Source organism: Panulirus ornatus, chromosome 26, assembly GCF_036320965.1.
Source record: "Panulirus ornatus isolate Po-2019 chromosome 26, ASM3632096v1, whole genome shotgun sequence".
NCBI lineage: Eukaryota > Metazoa > Arthropoda > Malacostraca > Decapoda > Palinuridae > Panulirus > Panulirus ornatus.
This window is the reverse complement of record NC_092249.1, coordinates 5,518,236-5,544,525: the sequence shown is the minus strand read 5'-3', so window position 1 is coordinate 5,544,525 and position 26,290 is coordinate 5,518,236. Positions and strand designations below refer to the sequence as shown.

General features: G+C 39.3%; 1 protein-coding gene across 17 annotated transcripts in view; it reads left to right on the top strand.

Annotated features, from left to right (window-relative positions):
* unc80 (unc80, NALCN channel complex subunit) overlaps positions 1-26,290 on the top strand; it is a 283,207-nt gene that overhangs the window by 186,124 nt on the left and 70,793 nt on the right. For all 17 annotated transcript variants that reach the window (XM_071677907.1, XM_071677920.1, XM_071677910.1 and 14 more), the window contains one exon: positions 3,724-3,864. In XM_071677907.1, the coding sequence (XP_071534008.1) occupies positions 3,724-3,864 (141 nt within the window). The remainder of the gene's footprint in view (positions 1-3,723; positions 3,865-26,290) is intronic.

Genomic DNA, 26,290 nt, shown 5'->3' with positions numbered 1-26,290 from the left:
CATGTTCTTTAACGCCCTCAGGATCTTAGCCCACTCTTTCATCTTATGACTTGCTTCAGCTCCCATGTTTCTGCTGGCTGCAAAGTCCACTTGATATCTAAAGCATTCCACCTCCTCCAGATCATCTCAATTCAGATTTACTCTCATGCTATCCTGTCTTATCTCCTGGCTCTACCTTAGTACATGCATCTTTCTTCTTTTATGCACACTCCCAAACTCAGTGACCATCTTCTGAAGTTTCTTTCTTTTGTCTGCCTTCAGAGCTGTATCATCTGCAAACAGCAAATAAATCACATTCCATGCCCCCACCCCCAATATGCCATAGACCTGCTTCTATTTCTATGAGTGCTAATGAGATATCACCTCTGGAGAGGCTATATCATTGTAAAGGATTGAGAAGACTACAGTTCTTGTAAAGGACCTTCTTGCTCCATGGATCCAACATACCCAGAATCTTGTGTGGAGTGATAACTATAAGACTGTAGGGTCCTGGGGTTGTACAGTAATAGTGACAATGATATTAACCGCTTATCTTTCATCGTTAAAACATTTGAAAGTTTTGTAGGTGTGGATTGAATTTTGCAGCATTTCCTCTTTCTTGTTGAAACTTAACTAACATCTTTTAAAGTGTTCCCTATTTTTCATGGAGGTGGGAATGAGAAGAGTTATCTCACCATAGGGGGTTTTCATGTGATGTTGTCCAGCCCTGCATCGAAATAATAGTTTATACCCAGGTAATGCTCTTAGCTGTGAGATTAAATATTCTTCATAGTGTTAAGAGCACATATTGCTACAATTGCACGATGATGCCCTGTTCTCTTAAGGTCAGTTATTTTTAATTATAATTTCTTTTTACCTCTTTTGATATGTCACACTTCATGCTCAAACATTACCAGAATCAAGCATTTTTGAGCATCACATTCCAATATTTTTTCCTCTGATCTGTGCTTCTTTGTTATGAGTGTTCCACCTTGCACAGTCATAGCAGTTTATACCCCACCAACCCCCTTCATTTGTGGGACTTAACCCATATCTGTTGGATTTGAAAGCATATATAGCTTGTAGTTCACCATGTTCTCCATAACACATCTCAATTTCATCTTTTTCCAGTTTTTTCAAGCCCTTTTGTAATATCCTGTAAACACATTTTCTTTTCCATGATTTAAGATCTTAACAGTTATTCCATCCATGCCTTTTTTTTTTTTCTTGTTAACTGGGCTTCATTGTATGGTCTTTACCTGTCCAATTAGGTTTTAACATTTTCAAAGTACCAGGAGAGACTGTGTACAGAATGGAAAAAGGTGAGAACAATGGAAGTAAGGGGAGTCGGGGAGGAATGGGATGTATTTAGGGAATCAGTGATGGATTGCGCAAAAGATGCTTGTGGCATGAGAAGAGTGGGAGGTGGGCTGTTTAGAAAGGGTAGTGAGTGGTGGGATGAAGAAGTAAGAGTATTAGTGAAAGAGAAGAGAGAGGCATTTGGACGATTTTTGCAGGGAAAAAATGCAATTGAGTGGGAGAAGTATAAAAGAAAGAGACAGGAGGTCAAGAGAAAGGTGCAAGAGGTGAAAAAAAGGGCAAATGAGAGTTGGGGTGAGAGACTATCAGTAAATTTTAGGGAGAATAAAAAGATGTTCTGGAAGGAGGTAAATAGGGTGCGTAAGACAAGGGAGCAAATGGGAACTTCAGTGAAGGGCGTAAATGGGGAGGTGATAACAAGTAGCGGTGATGTGAGAAGGAGATGGAATGAGTATTTTGAAGGTTTGTTAAATGTGTCTGATGACAGAGTGGCAGATATAGGGTGTTTTGGTCGAGGTGGTGTGCAAAGTGAGAGGGTTAGGGAAAATGATTTGATAAACAGAGAAGAGGTAGTAAAAGCTTTGCGGAAGATGAAAGCCGGCAAGGCAGCAGGTTTGGATGGTATTGCAGTGGAATTTATTAAGAAAGGGGGTGACTGTATTGTTGACTGGTTGGTAAGGTTATTTAATGTATGTATGACTCATGGTGAGGTGCCTGAGGATTGGCGGAATGCGTGCATAGTGCCATTGTACAAAGGCAAAGGGGATAAGAGTGAGTGCTCAAATTACAGAGGTATAAGTTTGTTGAGTATTCCTGGTAAATTATATGGGAGGGTATTGATTGAGAGGGTGAAGGCATGTACAGAGCATCAGATTGGGGAAGAGCAGTGCGGTTTCAGAAGTGGTAGAGGATGTGTGGATCAGGTGTTTGCTTTGAAGAATGTATGTGAGAAATACTTAGAAAAGCAAATGGATTTGTATGTAGCATTTATGGATCTGGAGAAGGCATATGATAGAGTTGATAGAGATGCTCTGTGGAAGGTATTAAGAATATATGGTGTGGGAGGCAAGTTGTTAGAAGCAGTGAAAAGTTTTTATCGAGGATGTAAGGCATGTGTACGTGTAGGAAGAGAGGAAAGTGATTGGTTCTCAGTGAATGTAGGTTTGCGGCAGGGGTGTGTGATGTCTCCATGGTTGTTTAATTTGTTTATGGATGGGGTTGTAAAGGAGGTAAATGCAAGAGTCCTGGAAAGAGGGGCAAGTATGAAGTCTGTTGGGGATGAGAGAGCTTGGGAAGTGAGTCAATTGTTGTTCGCTGATGATACAGCGCTGGTGGCTGATTCATGTGAGAAACTGCAGAAGCTGGTGACTGAGTTTGGTAAAGTGTGTGGAAGAAGAAAGTTGAGAGTAAATGTGAATAAGAGCAAGGTTATTAGGTACAGTAGGGGTGAGGGTCAAGTCAATTGGGAGGTGAGTTTGAATGGAGAAAAACTGGAGGAAGTGAAGTGTTTTAGATATCTGGGAGTGGATCTGTCAGCGGATGGAACCATGGAAGCGGAAGTGGATCATAGGGTGGGGGAGGGGGCGAAAATTTTAGGAGCCTTGAAAAATGTGTGGAAGTCGAGAACATTATCTCGGAAAGCAAAAATGGGTATGTTTGAGGGAATAGTGGTTCCAACAATGCTGTATGGTTGCGAGGCGTGGGCTATGGATAGAGATGTGCGCAGGAGGATGGATGTGCTGGAAATGAGATGTTTGAGGACAATGTGTGGTGTGAGGTGGTTTGATCGAGTAAGTAACGTAAGGGTAAGAGAGATGTGTGGAAATAAAAAGAGCGTGGTCGAGAGAGCAGAAGAGGGTGTTTTGAAATGGTTTGGGCACATGGAGAGAATGAGTGAGGAGAGATTGACCAAGAGGATATATGTGTCGGAGGTGGAGGGAACGAGGAGAAGAGGGAGACCAAATTGGAGGTGGAAAGATGGAGTGAAAAAGATTTTGTGTGATCGGGGCCTGAACATGCAGGAGGGTGAAAGGAGGGCAAGAAATAGAGTGAATTGGAGTCATGTGGTATACAGGGGTTGACGTGCTGTCAGTGGATTGAAGCAAGGCATGTGAAGCGTCTGGGGTAAACCATGGAAAGCTGTGTAGGTATGTATATTTGCGTGTCTGGACGTGTGTATGTACATGTGTATGGGGGGGGGGGGTTGGGCCATTTCTTTCGTCTGTTTCCTTGCGCTACCTCGCAAACGCGGGAGACAGCGACAAAGTATAAAAAAAAAAAAAAAAAAAAAAAAAAAAAAAAAAAAAAAAAATTTTCAAATAGTTCTTCCTACATCTTTTCTCTTTTTCCATATTTTAGTGTTGTATCGCCTGAGAAGACCTGACTTTCTTGGGAAACCCTCCATTATTCTTGTTCTTTTTCTAGGAGAACAAGATGTCCGACCATCTGCATTGGAAATACAGAGTGAGGTGTCTCATGTATCACACCGGCCTCGGTTATCCTATGCTGGCCCTCCTACAGAGTGCTCAACACAACCTCTTACCTCACCTCCCCTCAGGTCAAAAGGTGTGTTTTAGGAAAGCTGCAGGTGCGTTTTGTTCTCTTTCTCTATGACAATAAGAATTTCTAATGACTGCTATTTTTTCCATATCAGTGAGCTGTGGGTACAGTAGCTTTGCAAGACCTGTCATTTAATGAACTGGACCTTGCATTAAGTGTATAAAAGATATGCGGAAACAAAATTACTGTCACATCAGTCAGAACCACCAAATGCCTGAAAGTACCTACTTTTTTAGTCTGTTTTAACAGTTTTCTTGTAATTCTCAGATCCTGCCCCAAATTACATTTCCTTGACTAGATTATCCTGCCATAGCAAAAGTCATATTTGACTTCTTCATTCATAGAAGAAATCAGAACGTAATCTTCTTATTCTTGGTAGTATTCGTCATTTAAATATGGTTGTCCAAATTGTTTATGCTCACGCCACATGACCTCACAAAGTCGTAGGCAAGGATAAATGGTTTGTGAACTGGTTAGCCATGAAAAAGACCTTTGTACAAGTGACTTGGTTCATTGGTCTAGAGAGCTTTCAAGGGATCCCAGTTAAATTTGGTCTTTTCCTTTTGGTAATTCTCCTCCTCTTGTGGCGTTTTTGATTCTTACAGAATATGGAAGTTGTCAATAATGAGACACAGACATACATCTTACAAAAAGAAAAGAATGTAAAGATATATTTCCCATGCCTTTATACTTTTCATCAGCAGCTCCAGCTGCATGACTTAAAGAACCCCAAAACAGAGGTGGATTAGCTTTGCAATAGTTGTCATTGAATAAACAAGTATCACCTGTTTACTTGTAAATGAGAAGCTGCCCAGTGTAGTTGTAACTGGAATTGGATTTTAGTTCTTTACCACACTTGTGCAAAGGCAGTAGGCATGTGTGAAGGCAATGAAGTTGATGGCAAGTCTGAAAATGGCATTACAGCTGTGGCCCATCTCCAAGCTGGGGTGATGACATGTACTGGAATAGTTTGTTGTTAATCAAGACTTATTTATAAAAAAAATCCAGAATTGTGCAAAATATTAGAAAGGGAATAGATGTGGAATAAAGTCTCAAGGCAAGATTGATTCAGTTGGTAGTTAATTTGCTGACTCAGGACTAAAGGAAACTAACCTGGAGAAAGTAACAGGAAGATGGAAAGGGTATTTTGAAGAATTTATGAATGTGAAAGAAGGTGAGGCAGCAGTTGTTACATTCATGGGTATGAAGGATAGGAGGATAGAAGTGCAAGGACCTACAGAAGAAACGGAGTTAAGATGGGCAATAATGAGGTTGGAGGTAGGAAAGACACCTGGTGTGGTTGGGATTATGGTAGAAATGCTGGAGTATGGAGGGGAAAAATGTGATAGAGTGGATGCATCTGCAATGCAGTTTAGTGTGGAAACAGAAGCTTGTGCCTGAAGATTGGGTGAAAGTTATCAATGTTTTTTTATTCATAGGAAAAGATGCTAAGTATATATAGAGCAATTATAGGGGAATAAATGTGTTAAGTGTAACAAAAGTATTACAAGAAAAGCGTGTGCAAGAATGTTGATTGATAAAATGATGGAAGTGACTGATTGCAGAATAAGTAAGGAACAAGACTTTTAGGAAAGATGGGGAATGTGTGGATTAGATTTTTGTGTTAAAGATGATTGTAAAAGTATTTAGCGAAACGTGAGAAGTTGTATGCAACTTTTATGGAGCTGGAGAAAGCACATGACAGAATCAAGTGGAATGCATTATGGGATGTGTTAAGGATATATGGGGTATGAGAACAACTGTTGGATGGTGTGAAAGCCTTCTGTAGAGGAGAAAATGCATATGTAAGAGTGGATGTTGAGGTGAGCTAAAGTTTTGGTATACATGTGGGTGTGGGGCAGGCTGTGTGATGTCACCTTGGCTTTTTAATGGATATATGGATGGAAAGATAAGAGAAATGAAATCAAAACTAGGGAAAGGGGATGCAGAGATAGAGTGTGGTGGTGAGATATGGTGGCTAATGGCAAGTCTGTTTGCAGATGATGCTCTGTTGTTTGCTGAGAGTGAAGAGGAGTTGCAGAAGGTTGTAATTGTGTTTTATGATGTGTGTAAATGGAGGCAATTGAAGGTGAATGCAAGTAAAAGTAAATTAAAGGTGTTTAAGAGGAGGTAGAGTGAAAACATAGATTTTGTAAAACCATACGGAGTGAAAGAAGAATGTGTACTAAACTGTGTTTGGAATGTGGGGGAGAAAGATTGGAAGAGGAGAGAGAATTTAAGTTTTTAGGAGCTGTCTTGGGTAAGTTTGGTTTTATGAAAGAAGAGATAAGGGAGAGAGCAGTACATGGTAGAATAGTCACTGGGTCTCTTGATAGAATAGTGAAGGGTAGAGTTGTATGGAAGTGAAGAGAGGATTAACGGACAGCATAGTCCTTCCAACCCTGACCTGTACGGCCAAAACATGGACATAGAATGAGTCACCTCTTTCCTGTGAACCTATGCAGCCTATCACTTAGATTGTGTATGATTAGCAAGTAAATATCCTTGTATCTTCAAGTTATCTTTTCCAGTATTTTAGAGCCCAAGCTCATTGAGGTGCTGGTGTGTCGTTCACTTAATTTTCCCTGTCTCCTTTCTTAGAAACAGCCATGGCACTATCTTTTTTCTGTACTTTTTAGAATATTTCAAGTGGCCTGTAAAGTGTTTCTCCACACTCCCTCAGTGCATACTGGTAGACTTCATCATTTCACATGTTCCTAATAAGAATCAGTGTCCTAAATGACCTACTTATATCCTGTACAATAATCTTAATGCCTTTCATAACCTTTTTTCCATTCCATCCTGGAAGTAATTACTTTGCTTTGTTATTACCTTTTTTTTTTTATAGTTCTTGGAGGGAATTTGACTTTTTGGGGGCCCTGTCTTGAGCTTTCTCTACCATCATACTTTTTAATCTTTTACGTTTTCTGTTCCCTCTGTTTTTGCATCTCAGGAAGTACAATTCACTGTTGGCATGAACACAGTCATTAAGAAACTTTGAAGTTATGATGAAGTCACTTGGTATTTGTCTTGCTTCTTCATTGGGCTCCTAACCTCTCACTGAAATTAAGCTCTCATAAGTCAGGTACCACCTTTGTTGCCTTACTCTCTCCCTCAGTATTTTTTTGTTTAAGCATGGTGACTAGACTTAAGAAGCAATTGGTGTTTTGGAGTGACATATGTTGTGAATGGTTTATTGAACATCTCTTTATCTATGTACTTAAATGCAAATCCGGTATTTGCCAGCAGACAGTTTGTTCCCACAACAGCTCTCCTATGATGGTGTTCTGGCCACAGTTTAGGTAAAATATCAACTCCCAAATCCCTTTCACATGCTCATATTCCTGCAGTTTTCTTCCTGCTGGATGACATTCATATCAAATCCTTAATTCAGTGAGACCTAGCCTCAACACTTCGCATTCATTTGGGTTAACATTTGTCAGTCATGTATTGTACCAGCCTTGGAGTTTGTCTTGGTTTCCCCTTGTACATTAATGCAAGCCTTATCATTCTTTGTCTCTCACTTCTTATGCATCATCTGCAAACATTCAGGTGTGAGTGCAGTTCCAGTCCTTTTGGCAAGTCATTTAAATAGATTGAGAAGAAAATTTATTGCAAGATGAATTTCTGTGGCATGCCTATGGTGACCCCAACTCATTTGAGAAGAGCTCCTCTGACATGCATCCTTTGTTACCTTTCACTAAGGTGATTTTTTTTTATTCATCAAGGGAGTCTTCCCCTCATTCCAGCCTAAAGATTCTCGTTCTTAAACAGCCTTCTATATGGTACAGTGTATCAAGCTTTCTGGTAGTCCATCAGCTATAATGTCCTTTTTGAATATACATAATTTTCTTTCAAGCTTCTTCCTTTCTACAGAAGCCTTGTTATTATAAATTCTTAAACTGATAATTTATTCCAGGTAAGGGAACATTTATGGATTATAATTTTTTTTGAAATTCAACTTTTTATTTTTCTCACTCCTTCTCTAATTTTGTTTTAAATATTGAGCTATTCTGAACAGCTACTTCATAAGCTTTTGAGGTAAGAAAATATTTGATGTTAGTTTTACAAAATTTAGGATTGGAGGACTCAATGTTCTTTTCGAAATTAGTCATTAATATTCCTGGAGTTAGGATTCCTCATGCTCAATGCTTTTGCAATTGGAAGTTGGTAGTTTTCCCCATTGTATTAAGCTGTTGTTATCATGGCTTGTTTGTCACTGCAGGAGAGTACAGACAAATACATGCATGACAAATGTATACTGAATGTATAAATTCCCGCTGACATTATTCTTTATGTTGTAACACTTCAGTTCTGGAACCTACTGTAGTGAGTTGCTTTGAAGTGAAATGCTACCATCTTGTGATGGCTTTATGAACGATGATTTTTTTCATAATCCATAGCATCTGGCATACGATTATTTGGGGCAATTAGGCACCAAATATGTAAACACATTTGGTACTTCCATTTCCTGCAACATCCATTTCATTATTTGACAGGCTTCCTAGAGCTTTCATACCCAGAGCTTGCTTCTGTTAAACTGTAGAGTAAAGAGTCTATTGAAAACTTTTTATTGCCCCATTTTTTGTTTATATGTTCTTAGTAATGGAAGTCCAGAAAGTGAAATGAAGATCATAGAGAGTTCTTTTAAATGAGCTTTAATCTTTATGACATCTTGAGATATTTTGGTATTCATGTCTGGATGTGTGTATATGATTATCTACATGTGTTTAAGTGGAGACCAGTGCATATATGGAAGACCCCTTCTTAACCTCCCATTTCTGTCACATGTTCCTTGAAATTTTCAGTGCTTTACATGTCTTCATCTTTACTTAGTTCTTTGTAATTTTCAGTGCTTTACATGTCTTCATCTTTACTTAGTTTATTCCATTGTCCACTACCCTTTTTGCTTAAGAAAAGTTATCTAACATCCCCAACATTTCTTTTGCTGTTTTATCTTTTCTAATCCCTATAGATTTAAAAGTATTATTTTGCATTAGTGTCACAGTGATATAAGAATTTAGAGGTGAAAGTCATATTTCCCTTATCATCCTTTCTTCTATTGTGAGCAGTTGAAGATTTGCCTTCTCTCTTTATGGCTTATTTCAATTAATTATGGACCAGTCCTGACTGCATTCTGTTGGACCTTCTCAAAGCAATATTTTGATCCCCCTAAGTGAGGAGACAAAGTTGATGAAACATGTACTTCTTTCTAGCTACGAACTTTAAGGCATTTTTTAGTTAACACAATCCTCTTCACATTGATTTCTATCTATCTGTATTTCTGATGCCTGTTTCCTCCGTAAACTTCCATCAAGGTGACTGCCGTGGCAAGAGTCTCTACTTGATCCTGACCTTACATGCCTCCCAAGCATACACTATTCCATGCATTCTAATTATAAGTGTAGCGTGAACTTCAAGGTTATTTTCATATTCTGATACTTGTATATTAGTATGTTGTCATAATTTGGTCTGTTCTAACCTTTTCCAGTCTTCATTACTTGTCATTCACTTAGGGTTATTTTCATGTCATTTTTGTGCATTTTATCTAGGTTTGCCTTTAATGTTATGCCCTTTCTATTACTTTATGGTTTTATATTGTTTTGGTATTATCAGACATGTTCAGATGTGGTTTGATTTCTTCTAGCAGGTCATTTATTTAGAAGTAGTTTTGGTCCCAAAACTGCATCCTGAGACCCTACCTTTCACACTCGGCAGCAAGGGCTCCCTTTGTCATGTTTGCGGCTATAATCTTCTGGTTGATCTTTCATTATGGCAATCCCCTTTTTGTGCCCAGTCTAGAAACGTGTTAGTGTTTTTATGGGGGAGCATTTTTGAAGGCAATATTTTTTCTAACCCTTTTTTTTTTCTAACCTATTTTTTCTAATCTCTCATAAAGGTCCAAGAGATTTTTGTCAAGTCTTTTTCCTTGTGCTACCTCGCTAATGCGGGAGATGGCAATTGAGTATAATGATAATAATGGTAATGATTTTTTCCTTTCAGAAAATGTGTAATTCCGTGTTTTAGTACTCTTGTTCGGTTCTTGATAAACTGCATCCCAATTCTCTTTCTTAGATAGAGTTTACACCCTTTACATCATTACTTGGCTTTTTATTACACATTTTCATCTCATGTTCAACATAATCTCTTTTCCCAAGTGGAGCACCAGACACGATATGCTGTCAACCCAAGAGCTATTGCATTTGAAGATTAAATTAGTCATTATGGCATGTCAGCAGTACCTCTAAAACAAGGAATCTATGCAAACTGCTTGTACCAAACTTTTACTTTATGAGGAATTTAAATCTCTATATCTCTTCACCTACTGTGGGGTTTCGTCTGTTTCCTGGGAGATGAAGTTTCTGAGTTTGTTAACAATTTTACAGAATTTCATTACTATCCATTCTGCTTCTGGCTTGATTCAGATTGTTTCTTAATCATTCACAAACTTTTTTCTATGTAAGGTTATGTATTGCAAAAGCAATAAGGCAGACTTTTTTAGTCAATAGTTAACTATTGATTGAGAGGGTGAAGGCATGTACAGAGCATCAGATTGGGGAAGAGCAGTGTGGTTTCAGAAGTGGTAGAGGATGTGTGGATCAGGTGTTTGCTTTGAAGAATGTATGTGAGAAATACTTAGAAAAGCAAATGGATTTGTATGTAGCATTTATGGATCTGGAGAAGGCATATGATAGAGTTGATAGAGATGCTCTGTGGAAGGTATTAAGAATATATGGTGTGGGAGGCAAGTTGTTAGAAGCAGTGAAAAGTTTTTATTGAGGGTGTAAGGCATGTGTACGTGTAGGAAGAGAGGAAAGTGATTGGTTCTCAGTGAATGTAGGTTTGTGGCAGGGGTGTGTGATGTCTCCATGGTTGTTTAATTTGTTTATGGATGGGGTTGTTAGGGAGGTGAATGCAAGAGTTTTGGAAAGAGGGGCAAGTATGAAGTCTGTTGGGGATGAGAGAGCTTGGGAAGTGAGTCAGTTGTTGTTCGCTGATGATACAGCGCTGGTGGCTGATTCATGTGAGAAACTGCAGAAGCTGGTGACTGAGTTTGGTAAAGTGTGTGAAAGAAGAAAGTTAAGAGTAAATGTGAATAAGAGCAAGGTTATTAGGTACAGTAGGGTTGAGGGTCAAGTCAATTGGGAGGTGAGTTTGAATGGAGAAAAACTGGAGGAAGTGAAGTGTTTTAGATATCTGGGAGTGGATCTGGCAGCGGATGGAACCATGGAAGCGGAAGTGGATCATAGGGTGGGGGAGGGGGCGAAAATTCTGGGAGCCTTGAAGAATGTGTGGAAGTCGAGAACATTATCTCGGAAAGCAAAAATGGGTATGTTTGAAGGAATAGTGGTTCCAACAATGTTGTATGGTTGCGAGACGTGGGCTATGGATAGAGTTGTGCGCAGGAGGATGGATGTGCTGGAAATGAGATGTTTGAGGACAATATGTGGTGTGAGGTGGTTTGATCGAGTAAGTAACGTAAGGGTAAGAGAGATGTGTGGAAATAAAAAGAGCGTGGTTGAGAGAGCAGAAGAGGGTGTTTTGAAATGGTTCGGGCACATGGAGAGAATGAGAAGGAAAGATTGACCAAGAGAATATATGTGTCGGAGGTGGAGGGAACGAGGAGAAGAGGGAGACCAAATTGGAGGTGGAAAGATGGAGTGAAAAAGATTTTGTGTGATCGGGGCCTGAACATGCAGGAGGGTGAAAGGAGGGCAAGGAATAGAGTGAATTGGAGCGAGGTGGTATACCGGGGTTGACGTGCTGTCAGTGGATTGAATCAAGGCATGTGAAGCGTCTGGGGTAAACCATGGAAAGCTGTGTAGGTATGTATATTTGCGTGTGTGGACGTATGTATATACATGTGTATGGGGGTGGGTTGGGCCATTTCTTTCGTCTGTTTCCTTGCGCTACCTCGCAAACGCGGGAGACAGCGGCAAAAAAAAAAAAAAAAAGTTAACTAGAAATATAAGGACTGAAAAGCCTGTTGTTTATCATTACTTCTTGGAATTTGATATTTTCTTTCCATAAGGGATGGTCTCCCCTATCTCCTCTGCCATTTTTTTTTCCTGATAGAATAACAATATCCATGTAGCATTTAGTCTTATTGCTATCTATGATGTCTGCCTTTCTTCTGAAAATGCATCTTCACCTGTGAATATGATGTGTTCTTCCTTCTGTTTCTCGAGTACCTGAGGCTACTGCTTCTGTTATTCTTGTTTCGTTGAAATTGTGCTGCATTTTCTTTTCATTTTTTCAGTAACCCCCTATTCAATATCTCTTTGACTGCTAATTTCTGAGTCTTTCTACGCAACTTCATATTACTCTGCATACCACACATTTTCTATAAAAGGACAAGAAGAAATACAGAGGTCCTTCAAGAGTGTACTGGCTCAAAGGACCAAGGCATTGTACTGTATATTTTGTTTATGTATGAGGAAACGTTGCATTTAGCTTTCACAAATTTCCTCTTCCTCTTCAACAGTCCCTCAGAGGCTTCATTCTGATTTTGTTTTGTGCAAATATGTGTGTGTAGCAGACATGTGCGTATGTAAATGGGTATGGTAAGTTATTGTCACTGAACCAAGTGCTACTGGTTTGAAGATTACCAGAAAAACATCAGATGTAGGTTGAGGTGTTGATGCCTTTGGTCCTTATTTCACAATCTGGCACTGCATTACTTCCATATTACTAACCAGATACTCATGTTTTTATTGTTGAATTATGTATCCATTTTATCCTGTTTAGACGTGCTTTTACTTAAAAGTTGGTGGTTTATTGTCAGGTTTGGTGTCTTGTGGCAAGAGATCTTTTCAAGTGGATGGCTTAAGCATTATGAGTGCATTATTCAGAATGCTTCTTTTTTTCTATTTGATTACCCTGTTGTTCACCTTCACTTCCAATGCAAGTTTGTTTCTCTTAATCTTTGCATCCATTCCATATTCAAAATTCAGAGTAATGCTTTACTTCATGTTGCTTCATGGCAGTTGCTTTAAATTGTAAGCATATAATGGTTTCCTAAGTTGGTTATATAAACCAACTTGATGAAATCTTGCAAATGCCTTGAGATGTGTAGTGAACTGAAGAATTAATAACTTTGCATGGAATAACCAACCGAAGACTTGGAGACACCCACGGTATATTTTTCCAAAAAATCAAATATCCTATTTGTATGAATGATGCCTATGATAATTCACTTTCAGTCTTTCTCTTTTGATTATTTTCCATTTCCATGTTTTAAGATTAAGTATGATATGATCTTTGAATATTAAGACAAATTTACATTAATTTTTGTAATAGCTTGCTTTTCATAAGTGATTTTGAGCTTCCTTCCTTCTGTGAATACAAACATTATAAACGAAAATTAATGTATGTGCTGATAAACTTTGTATTTGGGGAAAGCAGGTACTTGAACATTCAAAAACATTTTGGAGCAACCAGGCTTATTATCAGATTGATAATAATCCTCATCCCATTTTGGTGGTATCTCATCTTTACATTTACTGTATATCTTTATCCATTTCAACTTCCTCGCTATCATGGCCCAAGAAATATCTTGAGTCTTAATGCACCTTTGTCTCATCATTACTTACATTCCTTTTTCCTTATGTAGATTGATGGCATCTCAAGAATCCAGTATGACTGAGAGCCATAAAAACTATCATTAATCAATTTTTTATTAATGAGTTGGTTGCAATATTTTCTGCTCTTCTTTTATCTTAATGGCCTTTGTATTTTTTATACAACTGGCTCATCTGCTGGTAACATGGGTTTGTCTGTATATAACAAAAGATGTCCTTGTGCTGTTTTTAATAGATGCCACAATTTAAAGGATTGTTTTTGATGAAAAGGATCTAGTCAGGTTTGAACATATTCATCCACAGAAAGGTTTGCGAGTTCATGCGAAGACAATAAAGCTATGACAGGCAGTTGAAAACTTGAATAGTAAGAGTTGAATATGAATCTTTAGGCTTCTGGACTGGTTAACCTATGGCACAAGAGTTATACATAACAATAATTCAGTTTTAAAAGCCCTTACTCGATAGGTTGGCTTCTTGTTGCCATTCATGGTAGCAGCACCTTTGTAATATAAAAGTAGTTCATCTGTAAATTAGAATCATAAGTTTATATAAATGGCTTTAAGATGATAAGCATGAGAAGATTTTGATGTGCAATTGTGAAATAGTCTGTGTTTATTGAAAAAAATTCAGTAAACTGGGAAGAGCAGGCAGTTGTGGGTTGGTTTAGGAATGTGTAAAATCTCCTTTATTCTGATATTTCTTACTGAAAGCTATTTATTGTCTTGAAGCTTTAGTTGGAGTCCCCATAATCCAGTAATATTTATTGTATGTGAATATACAAATGTATCTTTGGGTAGATGTTATATCGGATATAGTTTATACCAAAGGTTCTTTATCCAAATAGTGAGCTAGCATATGTGAGGATCCTCAGTTGAGCTCTTTAGCACAATATGTAATACATATTAGGAAGTGATAAACAGCATCTTGTCTAATAGTATGGCCATGTTCGTGTATTTTCTGGACATAGGTTTAAAGGATGAGTTTTTCTTTTTTTAATATTTTTCATCCGTATTCGCCATTTCCTGCATTAGTAAGGGAGCGTTAAGAACAGAGGACTGAGCCTTAGAGGGAATAACCTCACTTGGATCCCTTCTCTGTTTCTTCTTTTGGAAAAATTAAAACGGGAGGGGAGGATTTCCAGCCCCCTGCTCCCTCCCCTTTTATTCATCTAATACGACACGCAGGGAATACGTGGGAAGTATTCTCCCTTATACCCTGGGATAATATATGGAAAGAGGGGCAAGTATGCAGTCTGTTGTGGATGAGAGAGCTTGGGAAGTGAGTCAGTTGTTGTTCACTGATGATACAGCGCTGGTGGCTGATTCATGTGAGAAACTGCAGAAGCTGGGGACTGAGTTGGGTAAAGTGTGTGAAAGAAGAAAGTTGAGAGTAAATGTGAATAAGAGCAAGGTTATTAGGTACAGTAGGGTTGAGGGTCAAGTCAGTTGGGAGGTAAGTTTGAATAGAGAAAAACTGGAGGAAAAGAAGTGTTTTAGATATCTGGGAGTGGATTTGGCAGCGGATGGAACCATGGAAGCAGAAGTGAATCATAGGGTGGGGGAGGGGGCGAAAATTCTGGGAGCCTTGAAGAATGTGTGGAAGTCGAGAACATTATTTTGGAAAGCAAAAATGGGTATGTTTGAAGGAATAGTGGTTCCAACAATGTTGTATGGTTGCGAGGCGTGGGCTATGGATAGAGTTGTGCGCAGGAGGGTGGATGTGCTGGAGATGAGATGTTTGAGGACAATATGTGGTGTCAGGTGGTTTGATCGAGTAAGTAATAATAGGGCAAGAGAGATGTGTGGTAATAAAAAGTGTGTGGTTGAGAGAGCAGAAGAGGGTGTTTTGAAGTGGTTTGGTCACATGGAGAGAATGAGTGAGGAAAGATTGACAAAGAGGATATATGTGTCAGAGGTGGAGGGAACGAGGAGAAGTGGGAGACCAAATTGGAGGTGGAAAGATGGAGTGAAAAAGATTTTGAGTGATCGGGGCCTGAACATGCAGGAGGGTGAAAGGCGTGCAAGGAATAGAGTGAATTGGAACGATGTGGTATACTGGGGTCGACGTGCTGTCAATGGATTGAACCAGGGCATATGAAGCGTCTGGGGTAAACCATGGAAAGTTCTGTGGGGCCTGGATGTGGAAAGGGAGCTGGTTTCGGTGCAATATTACATGACAGCTAGAGACTGAGTGTGAACGAATGGGGCCTTTGTTGTCTTCCTAGTGCTACCTCACGCACATGAGGGGGAGGGGGTTGTTATTTCATGTGTGGTGGGGTGGCGATGGGAGTGAATAAAGGCAGACACATGAATTATGTACATGTGTATATATGTATATGTCTGTGTGTGTATATATATGTATACATTGAAATGTATAGGTATGTATATTTGCATGTGTGGCCGTGTATGTATATACATGTGTATGTGGGTGGGTTGGGCCATTCTTTCGTCTGTTTCCTTGCGCTACCTCGCTAATGCGGGAGACAGCGACAAAGCAAATAAATAAATAAATATATATGGATTGAACCAGGGCATTTGAAGCGTCTGGGGTAAACCATGGAAAGTTTTGTGGGGCCTGGATGTGAAAAGGGAGCTGTGGTTTTCGGTGCATTATACATGACAGCTAGAGACTGAGTGTGAACAAATGTGGCCTTTGTTGTCTTTTCCCAGTGCTACCTCGCATGCATGCGGGAGGAGGGGGTTGTCATTTCATGTGTAGCAGGGTGGTGACAGGAATGAATGAAGGCAGCAAGTATGAATTATGAACGTGTATATATGTATATGTCTGTGTATGTATATATGTATACGTTGAAATGTATAGGTATGTATATGTGCGTGTGTGGACATGCATGTATATTCATGTGTATGTGGGTGGGTTGGGCCATTCTTTCTTCTACCTCGCTAACGCGGGAGACAGCGACAAAGTATAAAATATAAATAAATATATATATATATATATATATATATATATTCTGTTCCTGGGACTACCTTGCTAATGAAGGAAATGGCCATCAGGTATGAAAATATCTTTTATGCTGAACTTTAGAGGGAAAAATAATCACTCGGCTCCTTTTGTTCCATCTTTTGGCAAATAGTACAGAAGGGGAGGATTTCCAGCCCTCCCCCCCACTCCTGCCCCTCTTAATAGCCTTTTATGACAAGCTGGGAATTTGTGGGCAGTTCTCATTCTCTGCTATCCCTAGGGATAAAACATATGAAACATCCAGGGTAAACCATGGAAAGGTCTGGCCTCGATATGAAATGGGAGCTGTGGTTTCAGTGCATTACACATGACAGCTAGAGACTGAGTGAACAAATGTGGCCTTTTTGTCAGTTTTCCTGGCACTAGCTCGCTGAAGCAGGGGGTAGTTATGCTGTTTCCTGCGGGGCAGGATAGCGCCAGGAATGGATGAACTCAAGCAAGTATGAATATGTACGTGTGTATGTATATGTTGATATGTATACATGCATGTATGGGCATTATGAACGAATATGGCCTTTGTTGTCTTTTCCTAGCGCTACCTCGCGTGGCCGGGTAGTGGCCGGAATGGATGAAGGCAGCGTGTATGAATATGTACATGTGTATTTATGTATATGTCCATGTATGTATACGTTGAAATGTATAGGTATGTATATGTGCGTGTGTAGGCATTTATGTATATACATGTGTATGTGGAAGGGTTAGGCCATTCTTTCGTCTGTTTCCTTGCGCTACCTCGCTAATGCGGGAGACACTGACAAAGTGTAATATATATAAATAATAATAATAATAATATATATATATATATATATATATATATATATATATATATATATATATATATATATATATAGATAGATAGATATGTGTCTGTGTGTGTGTGTGTGTATGAGTGGATTGTCCATTCTTTGTTTGTTTCCTGGTGCTACCTTGCTGACATGGGAAATAGCGAAGTAACAGCAAGTAGTGATGAAGTGAGAGGGAGATGCATTGAGTATTTTGAAGGTTTGTTGAATGTGTTTGGTGATAGAGTGGCAAATATAGGGTGTTTTGGTTGGGGTGGTGTGCAAAATGAGAGGGTCAGGGAGAATGGCTTGGTTAAGAGAGAAGAGTTAGTGAAAGTTTTGCGGAAGATGAAAGCCGGCAAGGCAGTGGGTTTGGATGGTATTGCAGTGGAATTTATTAAAAAAGGGGTGACTGTGTTGTTGATTGGTTGGTAAAGATATTCAGTGTATGTATGAACCATGGTGAAGTTCCTGAGGATTGGCTGAATGCATGCATGGTGCCATTGTACAAAAGCAAAGGGAATAAAGGTGAGTGTTCAAACTTTAGAGGCAGCTTACCTCCCTTACCATATACTCTTAAGACCTTCCACAAAGCATCCCTATCGACTGTATCATATGCATTCTCCAGATCCACAGATGCTACATACAAATCCACCTGACCCCACACATCCTTTACCACTGCTCCTCCCCAATCTGATGCTCTTTACATGCCTTCACCCTCTCAATCAGTACCCTTTCATATAATTTGTCAGGAATACTCAGCAAACTTATGCCTCTGTACTTTGAACACTCACCTTTATTCCCTTTGCCTTTGTACAATGGCACTATGCATGCATTCCTCCAATCCTTAGGCACTTCACCATGGTCCATACATACATTGAATATCCTTACCAACTAATCAACAACTCAGTCATCCCCTTTCTTAATAAATTCAACTGCAATACCATGCAAATCCATCACCTTGCCGGATTACATCTTCCATAAAACTTTCACTAACTCTTCTCTCCTAACCAAGCCATTCTCCCAGACCCTCTCACTTCGCACACCACCCCGACAAACACACCCTGCATCTGCCACTCTGTCATCAAACGCATTCAACAAACCTTCAAAATACCAACTCCATATATTGTTTTTGGCAAGTAAATGATTATAAATGTTTCTGATAATCCCAATATTGAAATCAAAGTTTCCAGTAATTGAAGAATTGCTTCCGTCCAGTGGGTAAGAATGGTGGAGGTGATGACAAGCAAATGAGTTAAGAGAAGAGGTGGATCCATGAAGCTGAGGTGGCCAATCATAGAACATTATGTAGAGAAATCAAGAAGGGCTACCGGTATCAAAATTCATGCACCATGTTTTGTCATATTCATCAGGAAAACTTTTGTAAACTAGAACGAAAGTAAATCATTAACTTGTGTGGCTTTTACTACCTCTTTATTCTCCGTGTGTTATAACGGATAACATGGTAAGTTCCCAGTTGTATTTTCGTGTAATGATCACATCATCAGGGGAGATACAAGAAAGAAATATAACAAGTCAGGTGATATACAACAAAGAGAAGTCAGTTGATATACAATGAAGAGACGTGGCGAGGAAGCCATTTGGATAACACTTGACAACGTTGTTGTTTGATATTAAACCTCCCTACAACTCAGGTGTTGGCCCGCCGGTGGTGAGGGACCTAAGCACTGGGAATTGGGCTCGTTATACAACCTGCCCAACGAGAGCCAGGCTCCATATGATGACAATGGGAATGGAAATCGAGTGCGTTGAAGCCTGGCTACATGTGTATCATGAATTTATTATTTGATCAAGAAAGGGAACTGTTTACACATTTTATCAACAATAAAGCCATCCAATTCTTTGTGTATTTAATAATAGAGGATTCAATGATATTTCTCGTGGCACAAAAGTTAATAACTGATATGGCATTAGTCCAGTCAATACAATGACCATAGTTTTCAACATGGTTAAACAAGAATCAAATGCCTTGTTTAATCGCGTTGAAAATTATGATAATTGTGTTGACTGGAGTAATGCCATCTCTGTTATTAACTCTAGCCCTTGTACCACAAGAAATATAATTGAATCATTTATTGAATACACAAAGAATAATAGCATTAATATTAGTGAAGGTCTATATAGCTTAATGTATTTGATGATATGCATGTTGTCAGACTTGAACGCTCCCAACGTACGTTCGTGTAGTCACTTGTTTACCAAAGAGCTCTTGGAAACTCTGTTTTTCAGTTTCCTGTGGTTATGAAAGGAATATATGTATTACATTGAAACCGAGGGAAATGGAAAGGGAGACACACCAATCACTTTTATTTCTGAAAATATAAATTTATTTACACAAATTACATATACGCAGAAAATTCACCACCGCAAAGAGGAACATGCACAATCACCATATTTATAAGTGTAAGTGCCTCTTGAGATTTGCAATATCACTCAAAAAAATAGAAATTAAAGGAAATATAGAGAAAAACGCGTCTTAATCCCACAGGAGGTGAGATCAAGACGCTTTTTTCTCTCCGTCATTCCTTTTAACTAATTTAATTTTATTTTCAGTGTTATTCCAAATCTCAAGAGTACCTTACACTTATAATTGTGGTGATTGTGCATGTTCCTCTTTGCGGTGGTGAATTTTCTGCGTATATGTAATTTGTGTAAATATATTTATATTTTCAGAAATAAAAGTGATTGTTTCCATTTCCCTCGGTTTCAATGTAATTCCAAGGGATAAGGGAGAAAGAATATCGCTCATGTAGTCACAGAAGGTGACTAAAATAGGTGGGAGTGGGCAGTTGAATATCCTCCCCTCATTTTTACGTGCCAAAAGAAGGAACAAATGGCCAAGTGCAGATTTTTCCCTCGAAGGTTCAGCCACATGTTCTTGAGGTTACCTTGTTTATGCAAGGAATGGCATATATGTATGAAATTAAATGTACTGTAGGTCACAATGATTAAAAATTTGCTTATTGCCATGAGGGAAATGAAATACGGTAATTCCCAAGTGGAATTTTGTGAGATTCATTGTCAGACAAGATTAGGAGAAAGGCAAAGCTAAAATTGCTGTTGGTATACAGGCACCATGGCCATAAAATTTTATGTGGATGAGAAAGGAAACATTTGAAAAAAATATGCCTGTAGCAATGCAACCCATAATTTTTATTGGACATACAAAAACATTTACAAATTTTGCCAAAAAAAGCTAAACGGTTTATACATTAGACATCACTAATATTCATGTTACAGTTTTGTGTGTATATAATGATTCAACACTTGAAGTAATTACACATTTGTGAATTAGCATAGTTTCAGATAATACAATGGTCATAATTTTTAAAGTTTAAACAAAGCATTTAAATCCTGTTGTTAGCCAATATTTTTGTTGCCCAAAGGTACCAGAGCCATGTCTGTCCAGTATAATCCATTACTTGCTCTAATAGAATATACATCACAGTGATGCATGATTTAGTATTTGCAGGTAACAGTGGAAATATTAGGAATAGTCAGCATACAATAGATGCATTTGGCTTATGATTTGTGTGGCACCATACCTGCGAAAATTTAAATGTGGACAAGACAGGAAACCATTTACCAATTTTGCACAAGCTATCCAGTTTATACATATCCTTCACTTGTATTCATTGCAATTCTCTTGTGTATTTGATAAGAATCTATTCTTCAATATTATTTGATTCCTGTCTAGTTATTCTTAATGTTATGGCTGAAGGATGACTGCAAAAATCACTAAACAGCAAAAATTAAAAGATTTTTGGTATCAAAGGGAGGTTAATTCTATCCTTTCATACATATTCACCATTTCCTGCGTTAACAGGGTGGTGTTAAAAACAGGACAGGGCCCTTAAAAGGAATATCCTTACTTGGCCAATTCTCTGTTCCTTCTTTGGGAAAATAAAAAACCGGAGGGAAGGGCTTCCAGCCCCCCAACTCCCTCCCCTCTTAGTCACTTTTTTTATGACACACAGGTAATACATGGGGAGTATTCTTTCTCCCCTATCTCCAGGGCTAGGTTAATTCTATAAAATGATAGTTTGCCAAATTGAGAAAATTATCTAATAGATTGTGTATCACGGTAATGCACGTGATCTAGTATTTGCAGGTTGTGCTGAGGAAAATGAAACGCGATTAAAAAAAAAAAAAAAAAAATTGTGTGTGTGAAATGAACAAATTGAGAGTAAATGTGAATAAGAGCAAGGTAAGGTTCAGCAGGGTTGAGGGACAAGTTACTTGTGATGCAAGTTTAAATGGAGAAAAACTGGAGGAAGTGAAGTGTTTTAGATATCTGGGAGTGGCTTAGCAGCGAATGGAACCATGGAAATGGAAGTGAGTCACAGGGTGGGGGAGAAGGTTCTGATAGCGATGAAGAATGTGTGGAAAGAGAAAACATTATCTTGGACAGCAAAAATGGGTATGTTTACGAGACATGGGCTACAGATAGGGTTGTATGGAGGAGGGTGGATGTGTTGGAAATGAAATGTTTGAGGACAGTGTGGTGCGAGGTGGTTTAATTAAGTAATGAAAGGGTAAGAGAGAGGTTTGGAAATAAAAAGTGTGGTTGAGAGAGCAGAAGAGGGTGCATTGAAATGTTTTGGACATATGGAGGGAATGAGTGAGGAAAGGTCAACAAATAGGATATGCGTGTCAGAGGAGGAAGGAGAAGTTGGAGACCAAATTGGAGGTGGAATGACGAAGTGAAAAAGATTCTGAGCACTAAGGCCCTAAACATATAGGAGGGTGAGAGGCATGCAAGGAATAGAGTGAACTGGAACGATGTGGTATACCAAGGTTGATAGGTTGTCAATGGACTGAACCAAGGCATGTGAAACGTCTAGGGTAAACCATGGAATGGTCTGTGGGGCCTGGATGTGGATAGGGAGCTGTAGTTTTGGTGCATTATACATGTTGAGTAATTTGATGTTATAACATTATGGTTGCATCTTCAACATCTTTACCCTTATATATACAAGAAAGGAAGAGTCAAGATGCATTTGTATGCAAGTGTTTGTGGTATTTAGGTCTGGCACTGTCTGTCATGAAATTTTGTTACATGGACAAGACAGGAAACCATTTAAAAATTTTGCCTATGACAAAGCTATCCAGTTAGCACACAGCCTTCACTAATATTCATGTTACAATTTTCTGTATGTATAATTAAATTCAATATTTCTCTTGATCTAGGAGTTCCTAATTATACAACTGAACTAGTACTATTCCTGCCAATACTTTGGCAGGAATAGTACTAGTTCAGTTGTATAAATAGGAACTCCTAGATCAAGAGAAATATTGAATTTAATTATACATACAGAAAATTGTAACATGAATATTAGTGAAGGCTGTGTGCTAACTGGATAGCTTTGTCATAGGCAAAATTTTTAAATGGTTTCCTGTCTTGTCCATGTAACAAAATTTTATGACAGACAGTGCCAGACCTAAATACCACAAACACTTGCATACAAATGCATCTTGGCTCTTCCTTTCTTGTATATATAAGGGTAAATAGCCTTACTTTTATTCTTATTCACTCTCAACCTTCTTCTTTCACACACTATTCCAAAGTCAGTCACCAACTTTTGCAGTTTCACACTCGAATCAGCCACCAGCACTGTATAATCTGGAAACAACAAAAAACTCGCTTCCCAGGCTTTCTCATCCCCCACAGACTGCATACTCGCCCCTCTTTCTAAGACCTGCATTTACCTCCCTCACCAACCCATCCATAAACAAACTGAACAACCATGGTGACATTACAGACCCCTGCCACAGACCAACTTTAATTTGGAACTAATTGCTCTCCTCTCTTCCTACTCGTACACATGCCTTACACCCAATAAAAAACTTTTGTTTCTAACAGCTTACCCCCACACCATATATTCTTCAGACCTATCACAAAACATCTCTATCAACCCTATCACATGCTTTCTCCAGATCCGTCTGTTTTCCTAAATATTTCTCACATTCTTCAAACACATGATCCACACATCCTCTATAACACTCTGAAATCCCACTGCTTCTCCCTAATTTGATGCTCTGTACATGCCTTCACCCTTTCTATCAATATCCTCCCATACAACTAACAGTGTACATTCAACAAACTTATACCTCTGTAGTTTGAACACTTGCCTTTATATGATGGCACTATACATTCATTTCACCAATCCTCTTGCATCTTACTCATATACTGAATATCCTTATTAACCAACCAACAACATAATCACTCCCTTTCGTAATAATTCAACTGCAGTACCATCCACTCCAGCTGATTTGATGCACATCATCTTACACAAGACTTTCACCACTTCTCTCTTCACCAAACGACTCTCCATGGCTCTCACTTTACATACCATCCCGACCAAAACACTGTACATCTGCCACTCTATTGTCAAACACATCTAACAGTCCTTCAAAATACTCACTCCACTCCTCCTCGATTCTCATTTGCTTTCTTTTTAACCCCTTGCATCTTTCTCCTGACCTCTTGCCACTTCTTTTGTACATCTCCCAATCATTTGCACTCCTTCCATGTTAATACTGCCCAAATGCCTTTCTTTTCTCTTTCATAAACAATTTTATTTCTCCATCCCACCCATCACTACTCTTTCTAATCTGCCCATCACATGCCATCACTGCTCCCCTAAATACCTCCCATTCCTTACCGACACCCCTTGCTTTATTTGCTCTCATCTTTTGCCATTCTACACTCTATCTCTCATGGTATTTCTTCACACATCTTTCTAAACCTTCCAACAATGTTGTATGGTTGCGAGGCGTGGGCTGTGGATGGAGTTGTGCGCGGGAGGATGGATGTGCTGGAGGTGAGATGTTTGGGGACAATGTGTGGTGTGAGGTGGTTTGATCAAGTAAGTAACGTAAGGGTAAGAGAGATGTGTGGAAATAAAAAGAGCGTGGTTGAGAGAGCAGAAGAGGGTGTTTTGAAATGGTTTGGGCACATGGAGAGAATGAGTGAGGAAAGATTGACCAAGAGGATCTATGTGTCGGAGGTGGAGGGAACGAGGAGAAGTGGGAGACCAAATTGGAGGTGGAAAGATGGAGTGAAAAAGATTTTGTGTGATCGGGGCCTGAACATGCAGGAGGGTGAAAGGAGGGCAAGGAATAGAGTGAATTGGATCGATGTGGTATACCGGGGTTGACATGTTGTCAGTGGATTGAATCAGGGCATGTGAAGCGTCTGGGGTAAACCATGGAAAGCTGTGTAGGTATGTATATTTGCGTGTGTGGACGTATGTATATACATGTGTATGGGGTGGGTTGGGCCATTTCTTTCGTCTGTTTCCTTGTGCTACCTCGCAAACGTGGGAGACAGCGGCAAAAAAAAAAAAAAAAAAAAAAAAAAAAAAAAAAAAAAAAAAAATCTTTCTAAACTCAATCACTCTCACCTCTGCTTTTGTTCGCCAACACTCTTTCCTCTTTTTCAAAAACCTCCACAAATGTTCACCCTTGTCTCCTCAAGATAGTGATCAAACATGCCACCAGCTACCCCTCTCAGCACATTTACATCTAAAAGTCTATCTTTTATATTTATATTATACTTAATCGCCGGCTCCTGCATTTAGTGAGGTAGTGCAAGGAAACAGATGAGGGATGGCCCAACCCACCCACATACACATGTATACACATAAATGCCCACACACACACAAACATACATATACATTTCAATGAAAATACATACACAGACATATACATATATACACATGTACATCTTCATACTTGTTGCTTTCATCCACTCCCGTTGTCACCCTGCCACTCATAGAAGAGCATCCCCACCTCCAGCGACGTAGCACCAGGAAAAGACAAAAAAGGCCACATTCGTTCACATATATACACGTTCATAATCATACTTGCTGCCTTCATCCAATCTTGTCACCACCCTGCCACTCATGAAAGAGCATCCCCTGCCCTCCAGCAAGGTAGCACCAGGAAATGAGAAAAAAGGCCACATTCGTTCACACTCTAGCTGTCATGTGCAATGCACCAAAGTCACAGCTCTCTTTCCACATCCAGGCCTCACAGACCTTTCCGTGGTTTACCCCAGGCGCTTCACATGCCCTGGTTCAATCCACTGTCAGCAGGTCGACCCCGGTATACCACATATTCCAATTTCCTCTATTCCTTGCACACCTTTCACCCTCCTGTAAGTTCAGGCACCGATCACTCAAAATCTTTTCCACTCCATCCTTCCACCTCCAATATGGTTTCCCACTCCTCCTTGTTCCCTCTACCTCTGACATGTATTACCTCTTTGTCAATCTTTCCTCACTCATTCTCTCCATGTGATCAAACCATTTCAACACCCCCCTCTTCTGCTCTCTCAACCATACTCTTTTTATTACCAAACATCTCTCTTACCCTTTCATTAGTTACTCAATCAAACATCTTCACACCACATACTGTCCTCAAACATTTCATTTCCAACCCATCCACCCTCCTCCCCAAAACCCTATCTATAGCCTATGCCTTGCAACCATATAACATCTACTTTAATTGTATGTAGTTCACTTCAACTTGTTCATTTGTTAATAGCACTGAATTTTTTTTTTTTTTTTTTTTTTGCTTTGTCGCTGTCTCCCGCGTTTGCGAGGTAGCGCAAGGAAACAGACGAAAGAAATGGCCCAACCCACCCCCATACACATGTATATACATACGTCCACACACGCAAATATACATACCTACACAGCTTTCCATGGTTTACCCCAGACGCTTCACATGCCTTGATTCAATCCACTGACAGCACGTCAACCCCAGTATACCACATCGCTCCAATTCACTCTATTCCTTGCCCTCCTTTCACCCTCCTGCATGTTCAGGCCCCGATCACACAAAATCTTTTTCACTCCATCTTTCCACCTCCAATTTGGTCTCCCTCTTCTCCTCGTTCCCTCCACCTCCGACACATATATCCTCTTGGTCAATCTTTCCTCACTCATTCTCTCCATGTGCCCAAACCATTTCAAAACACCCTCTTCTGCTCTCTCAACCACGCTCTTTTTATTTCCACACATCTCTCTTACCCTTACGTTACTTACTCGATCAAACCAC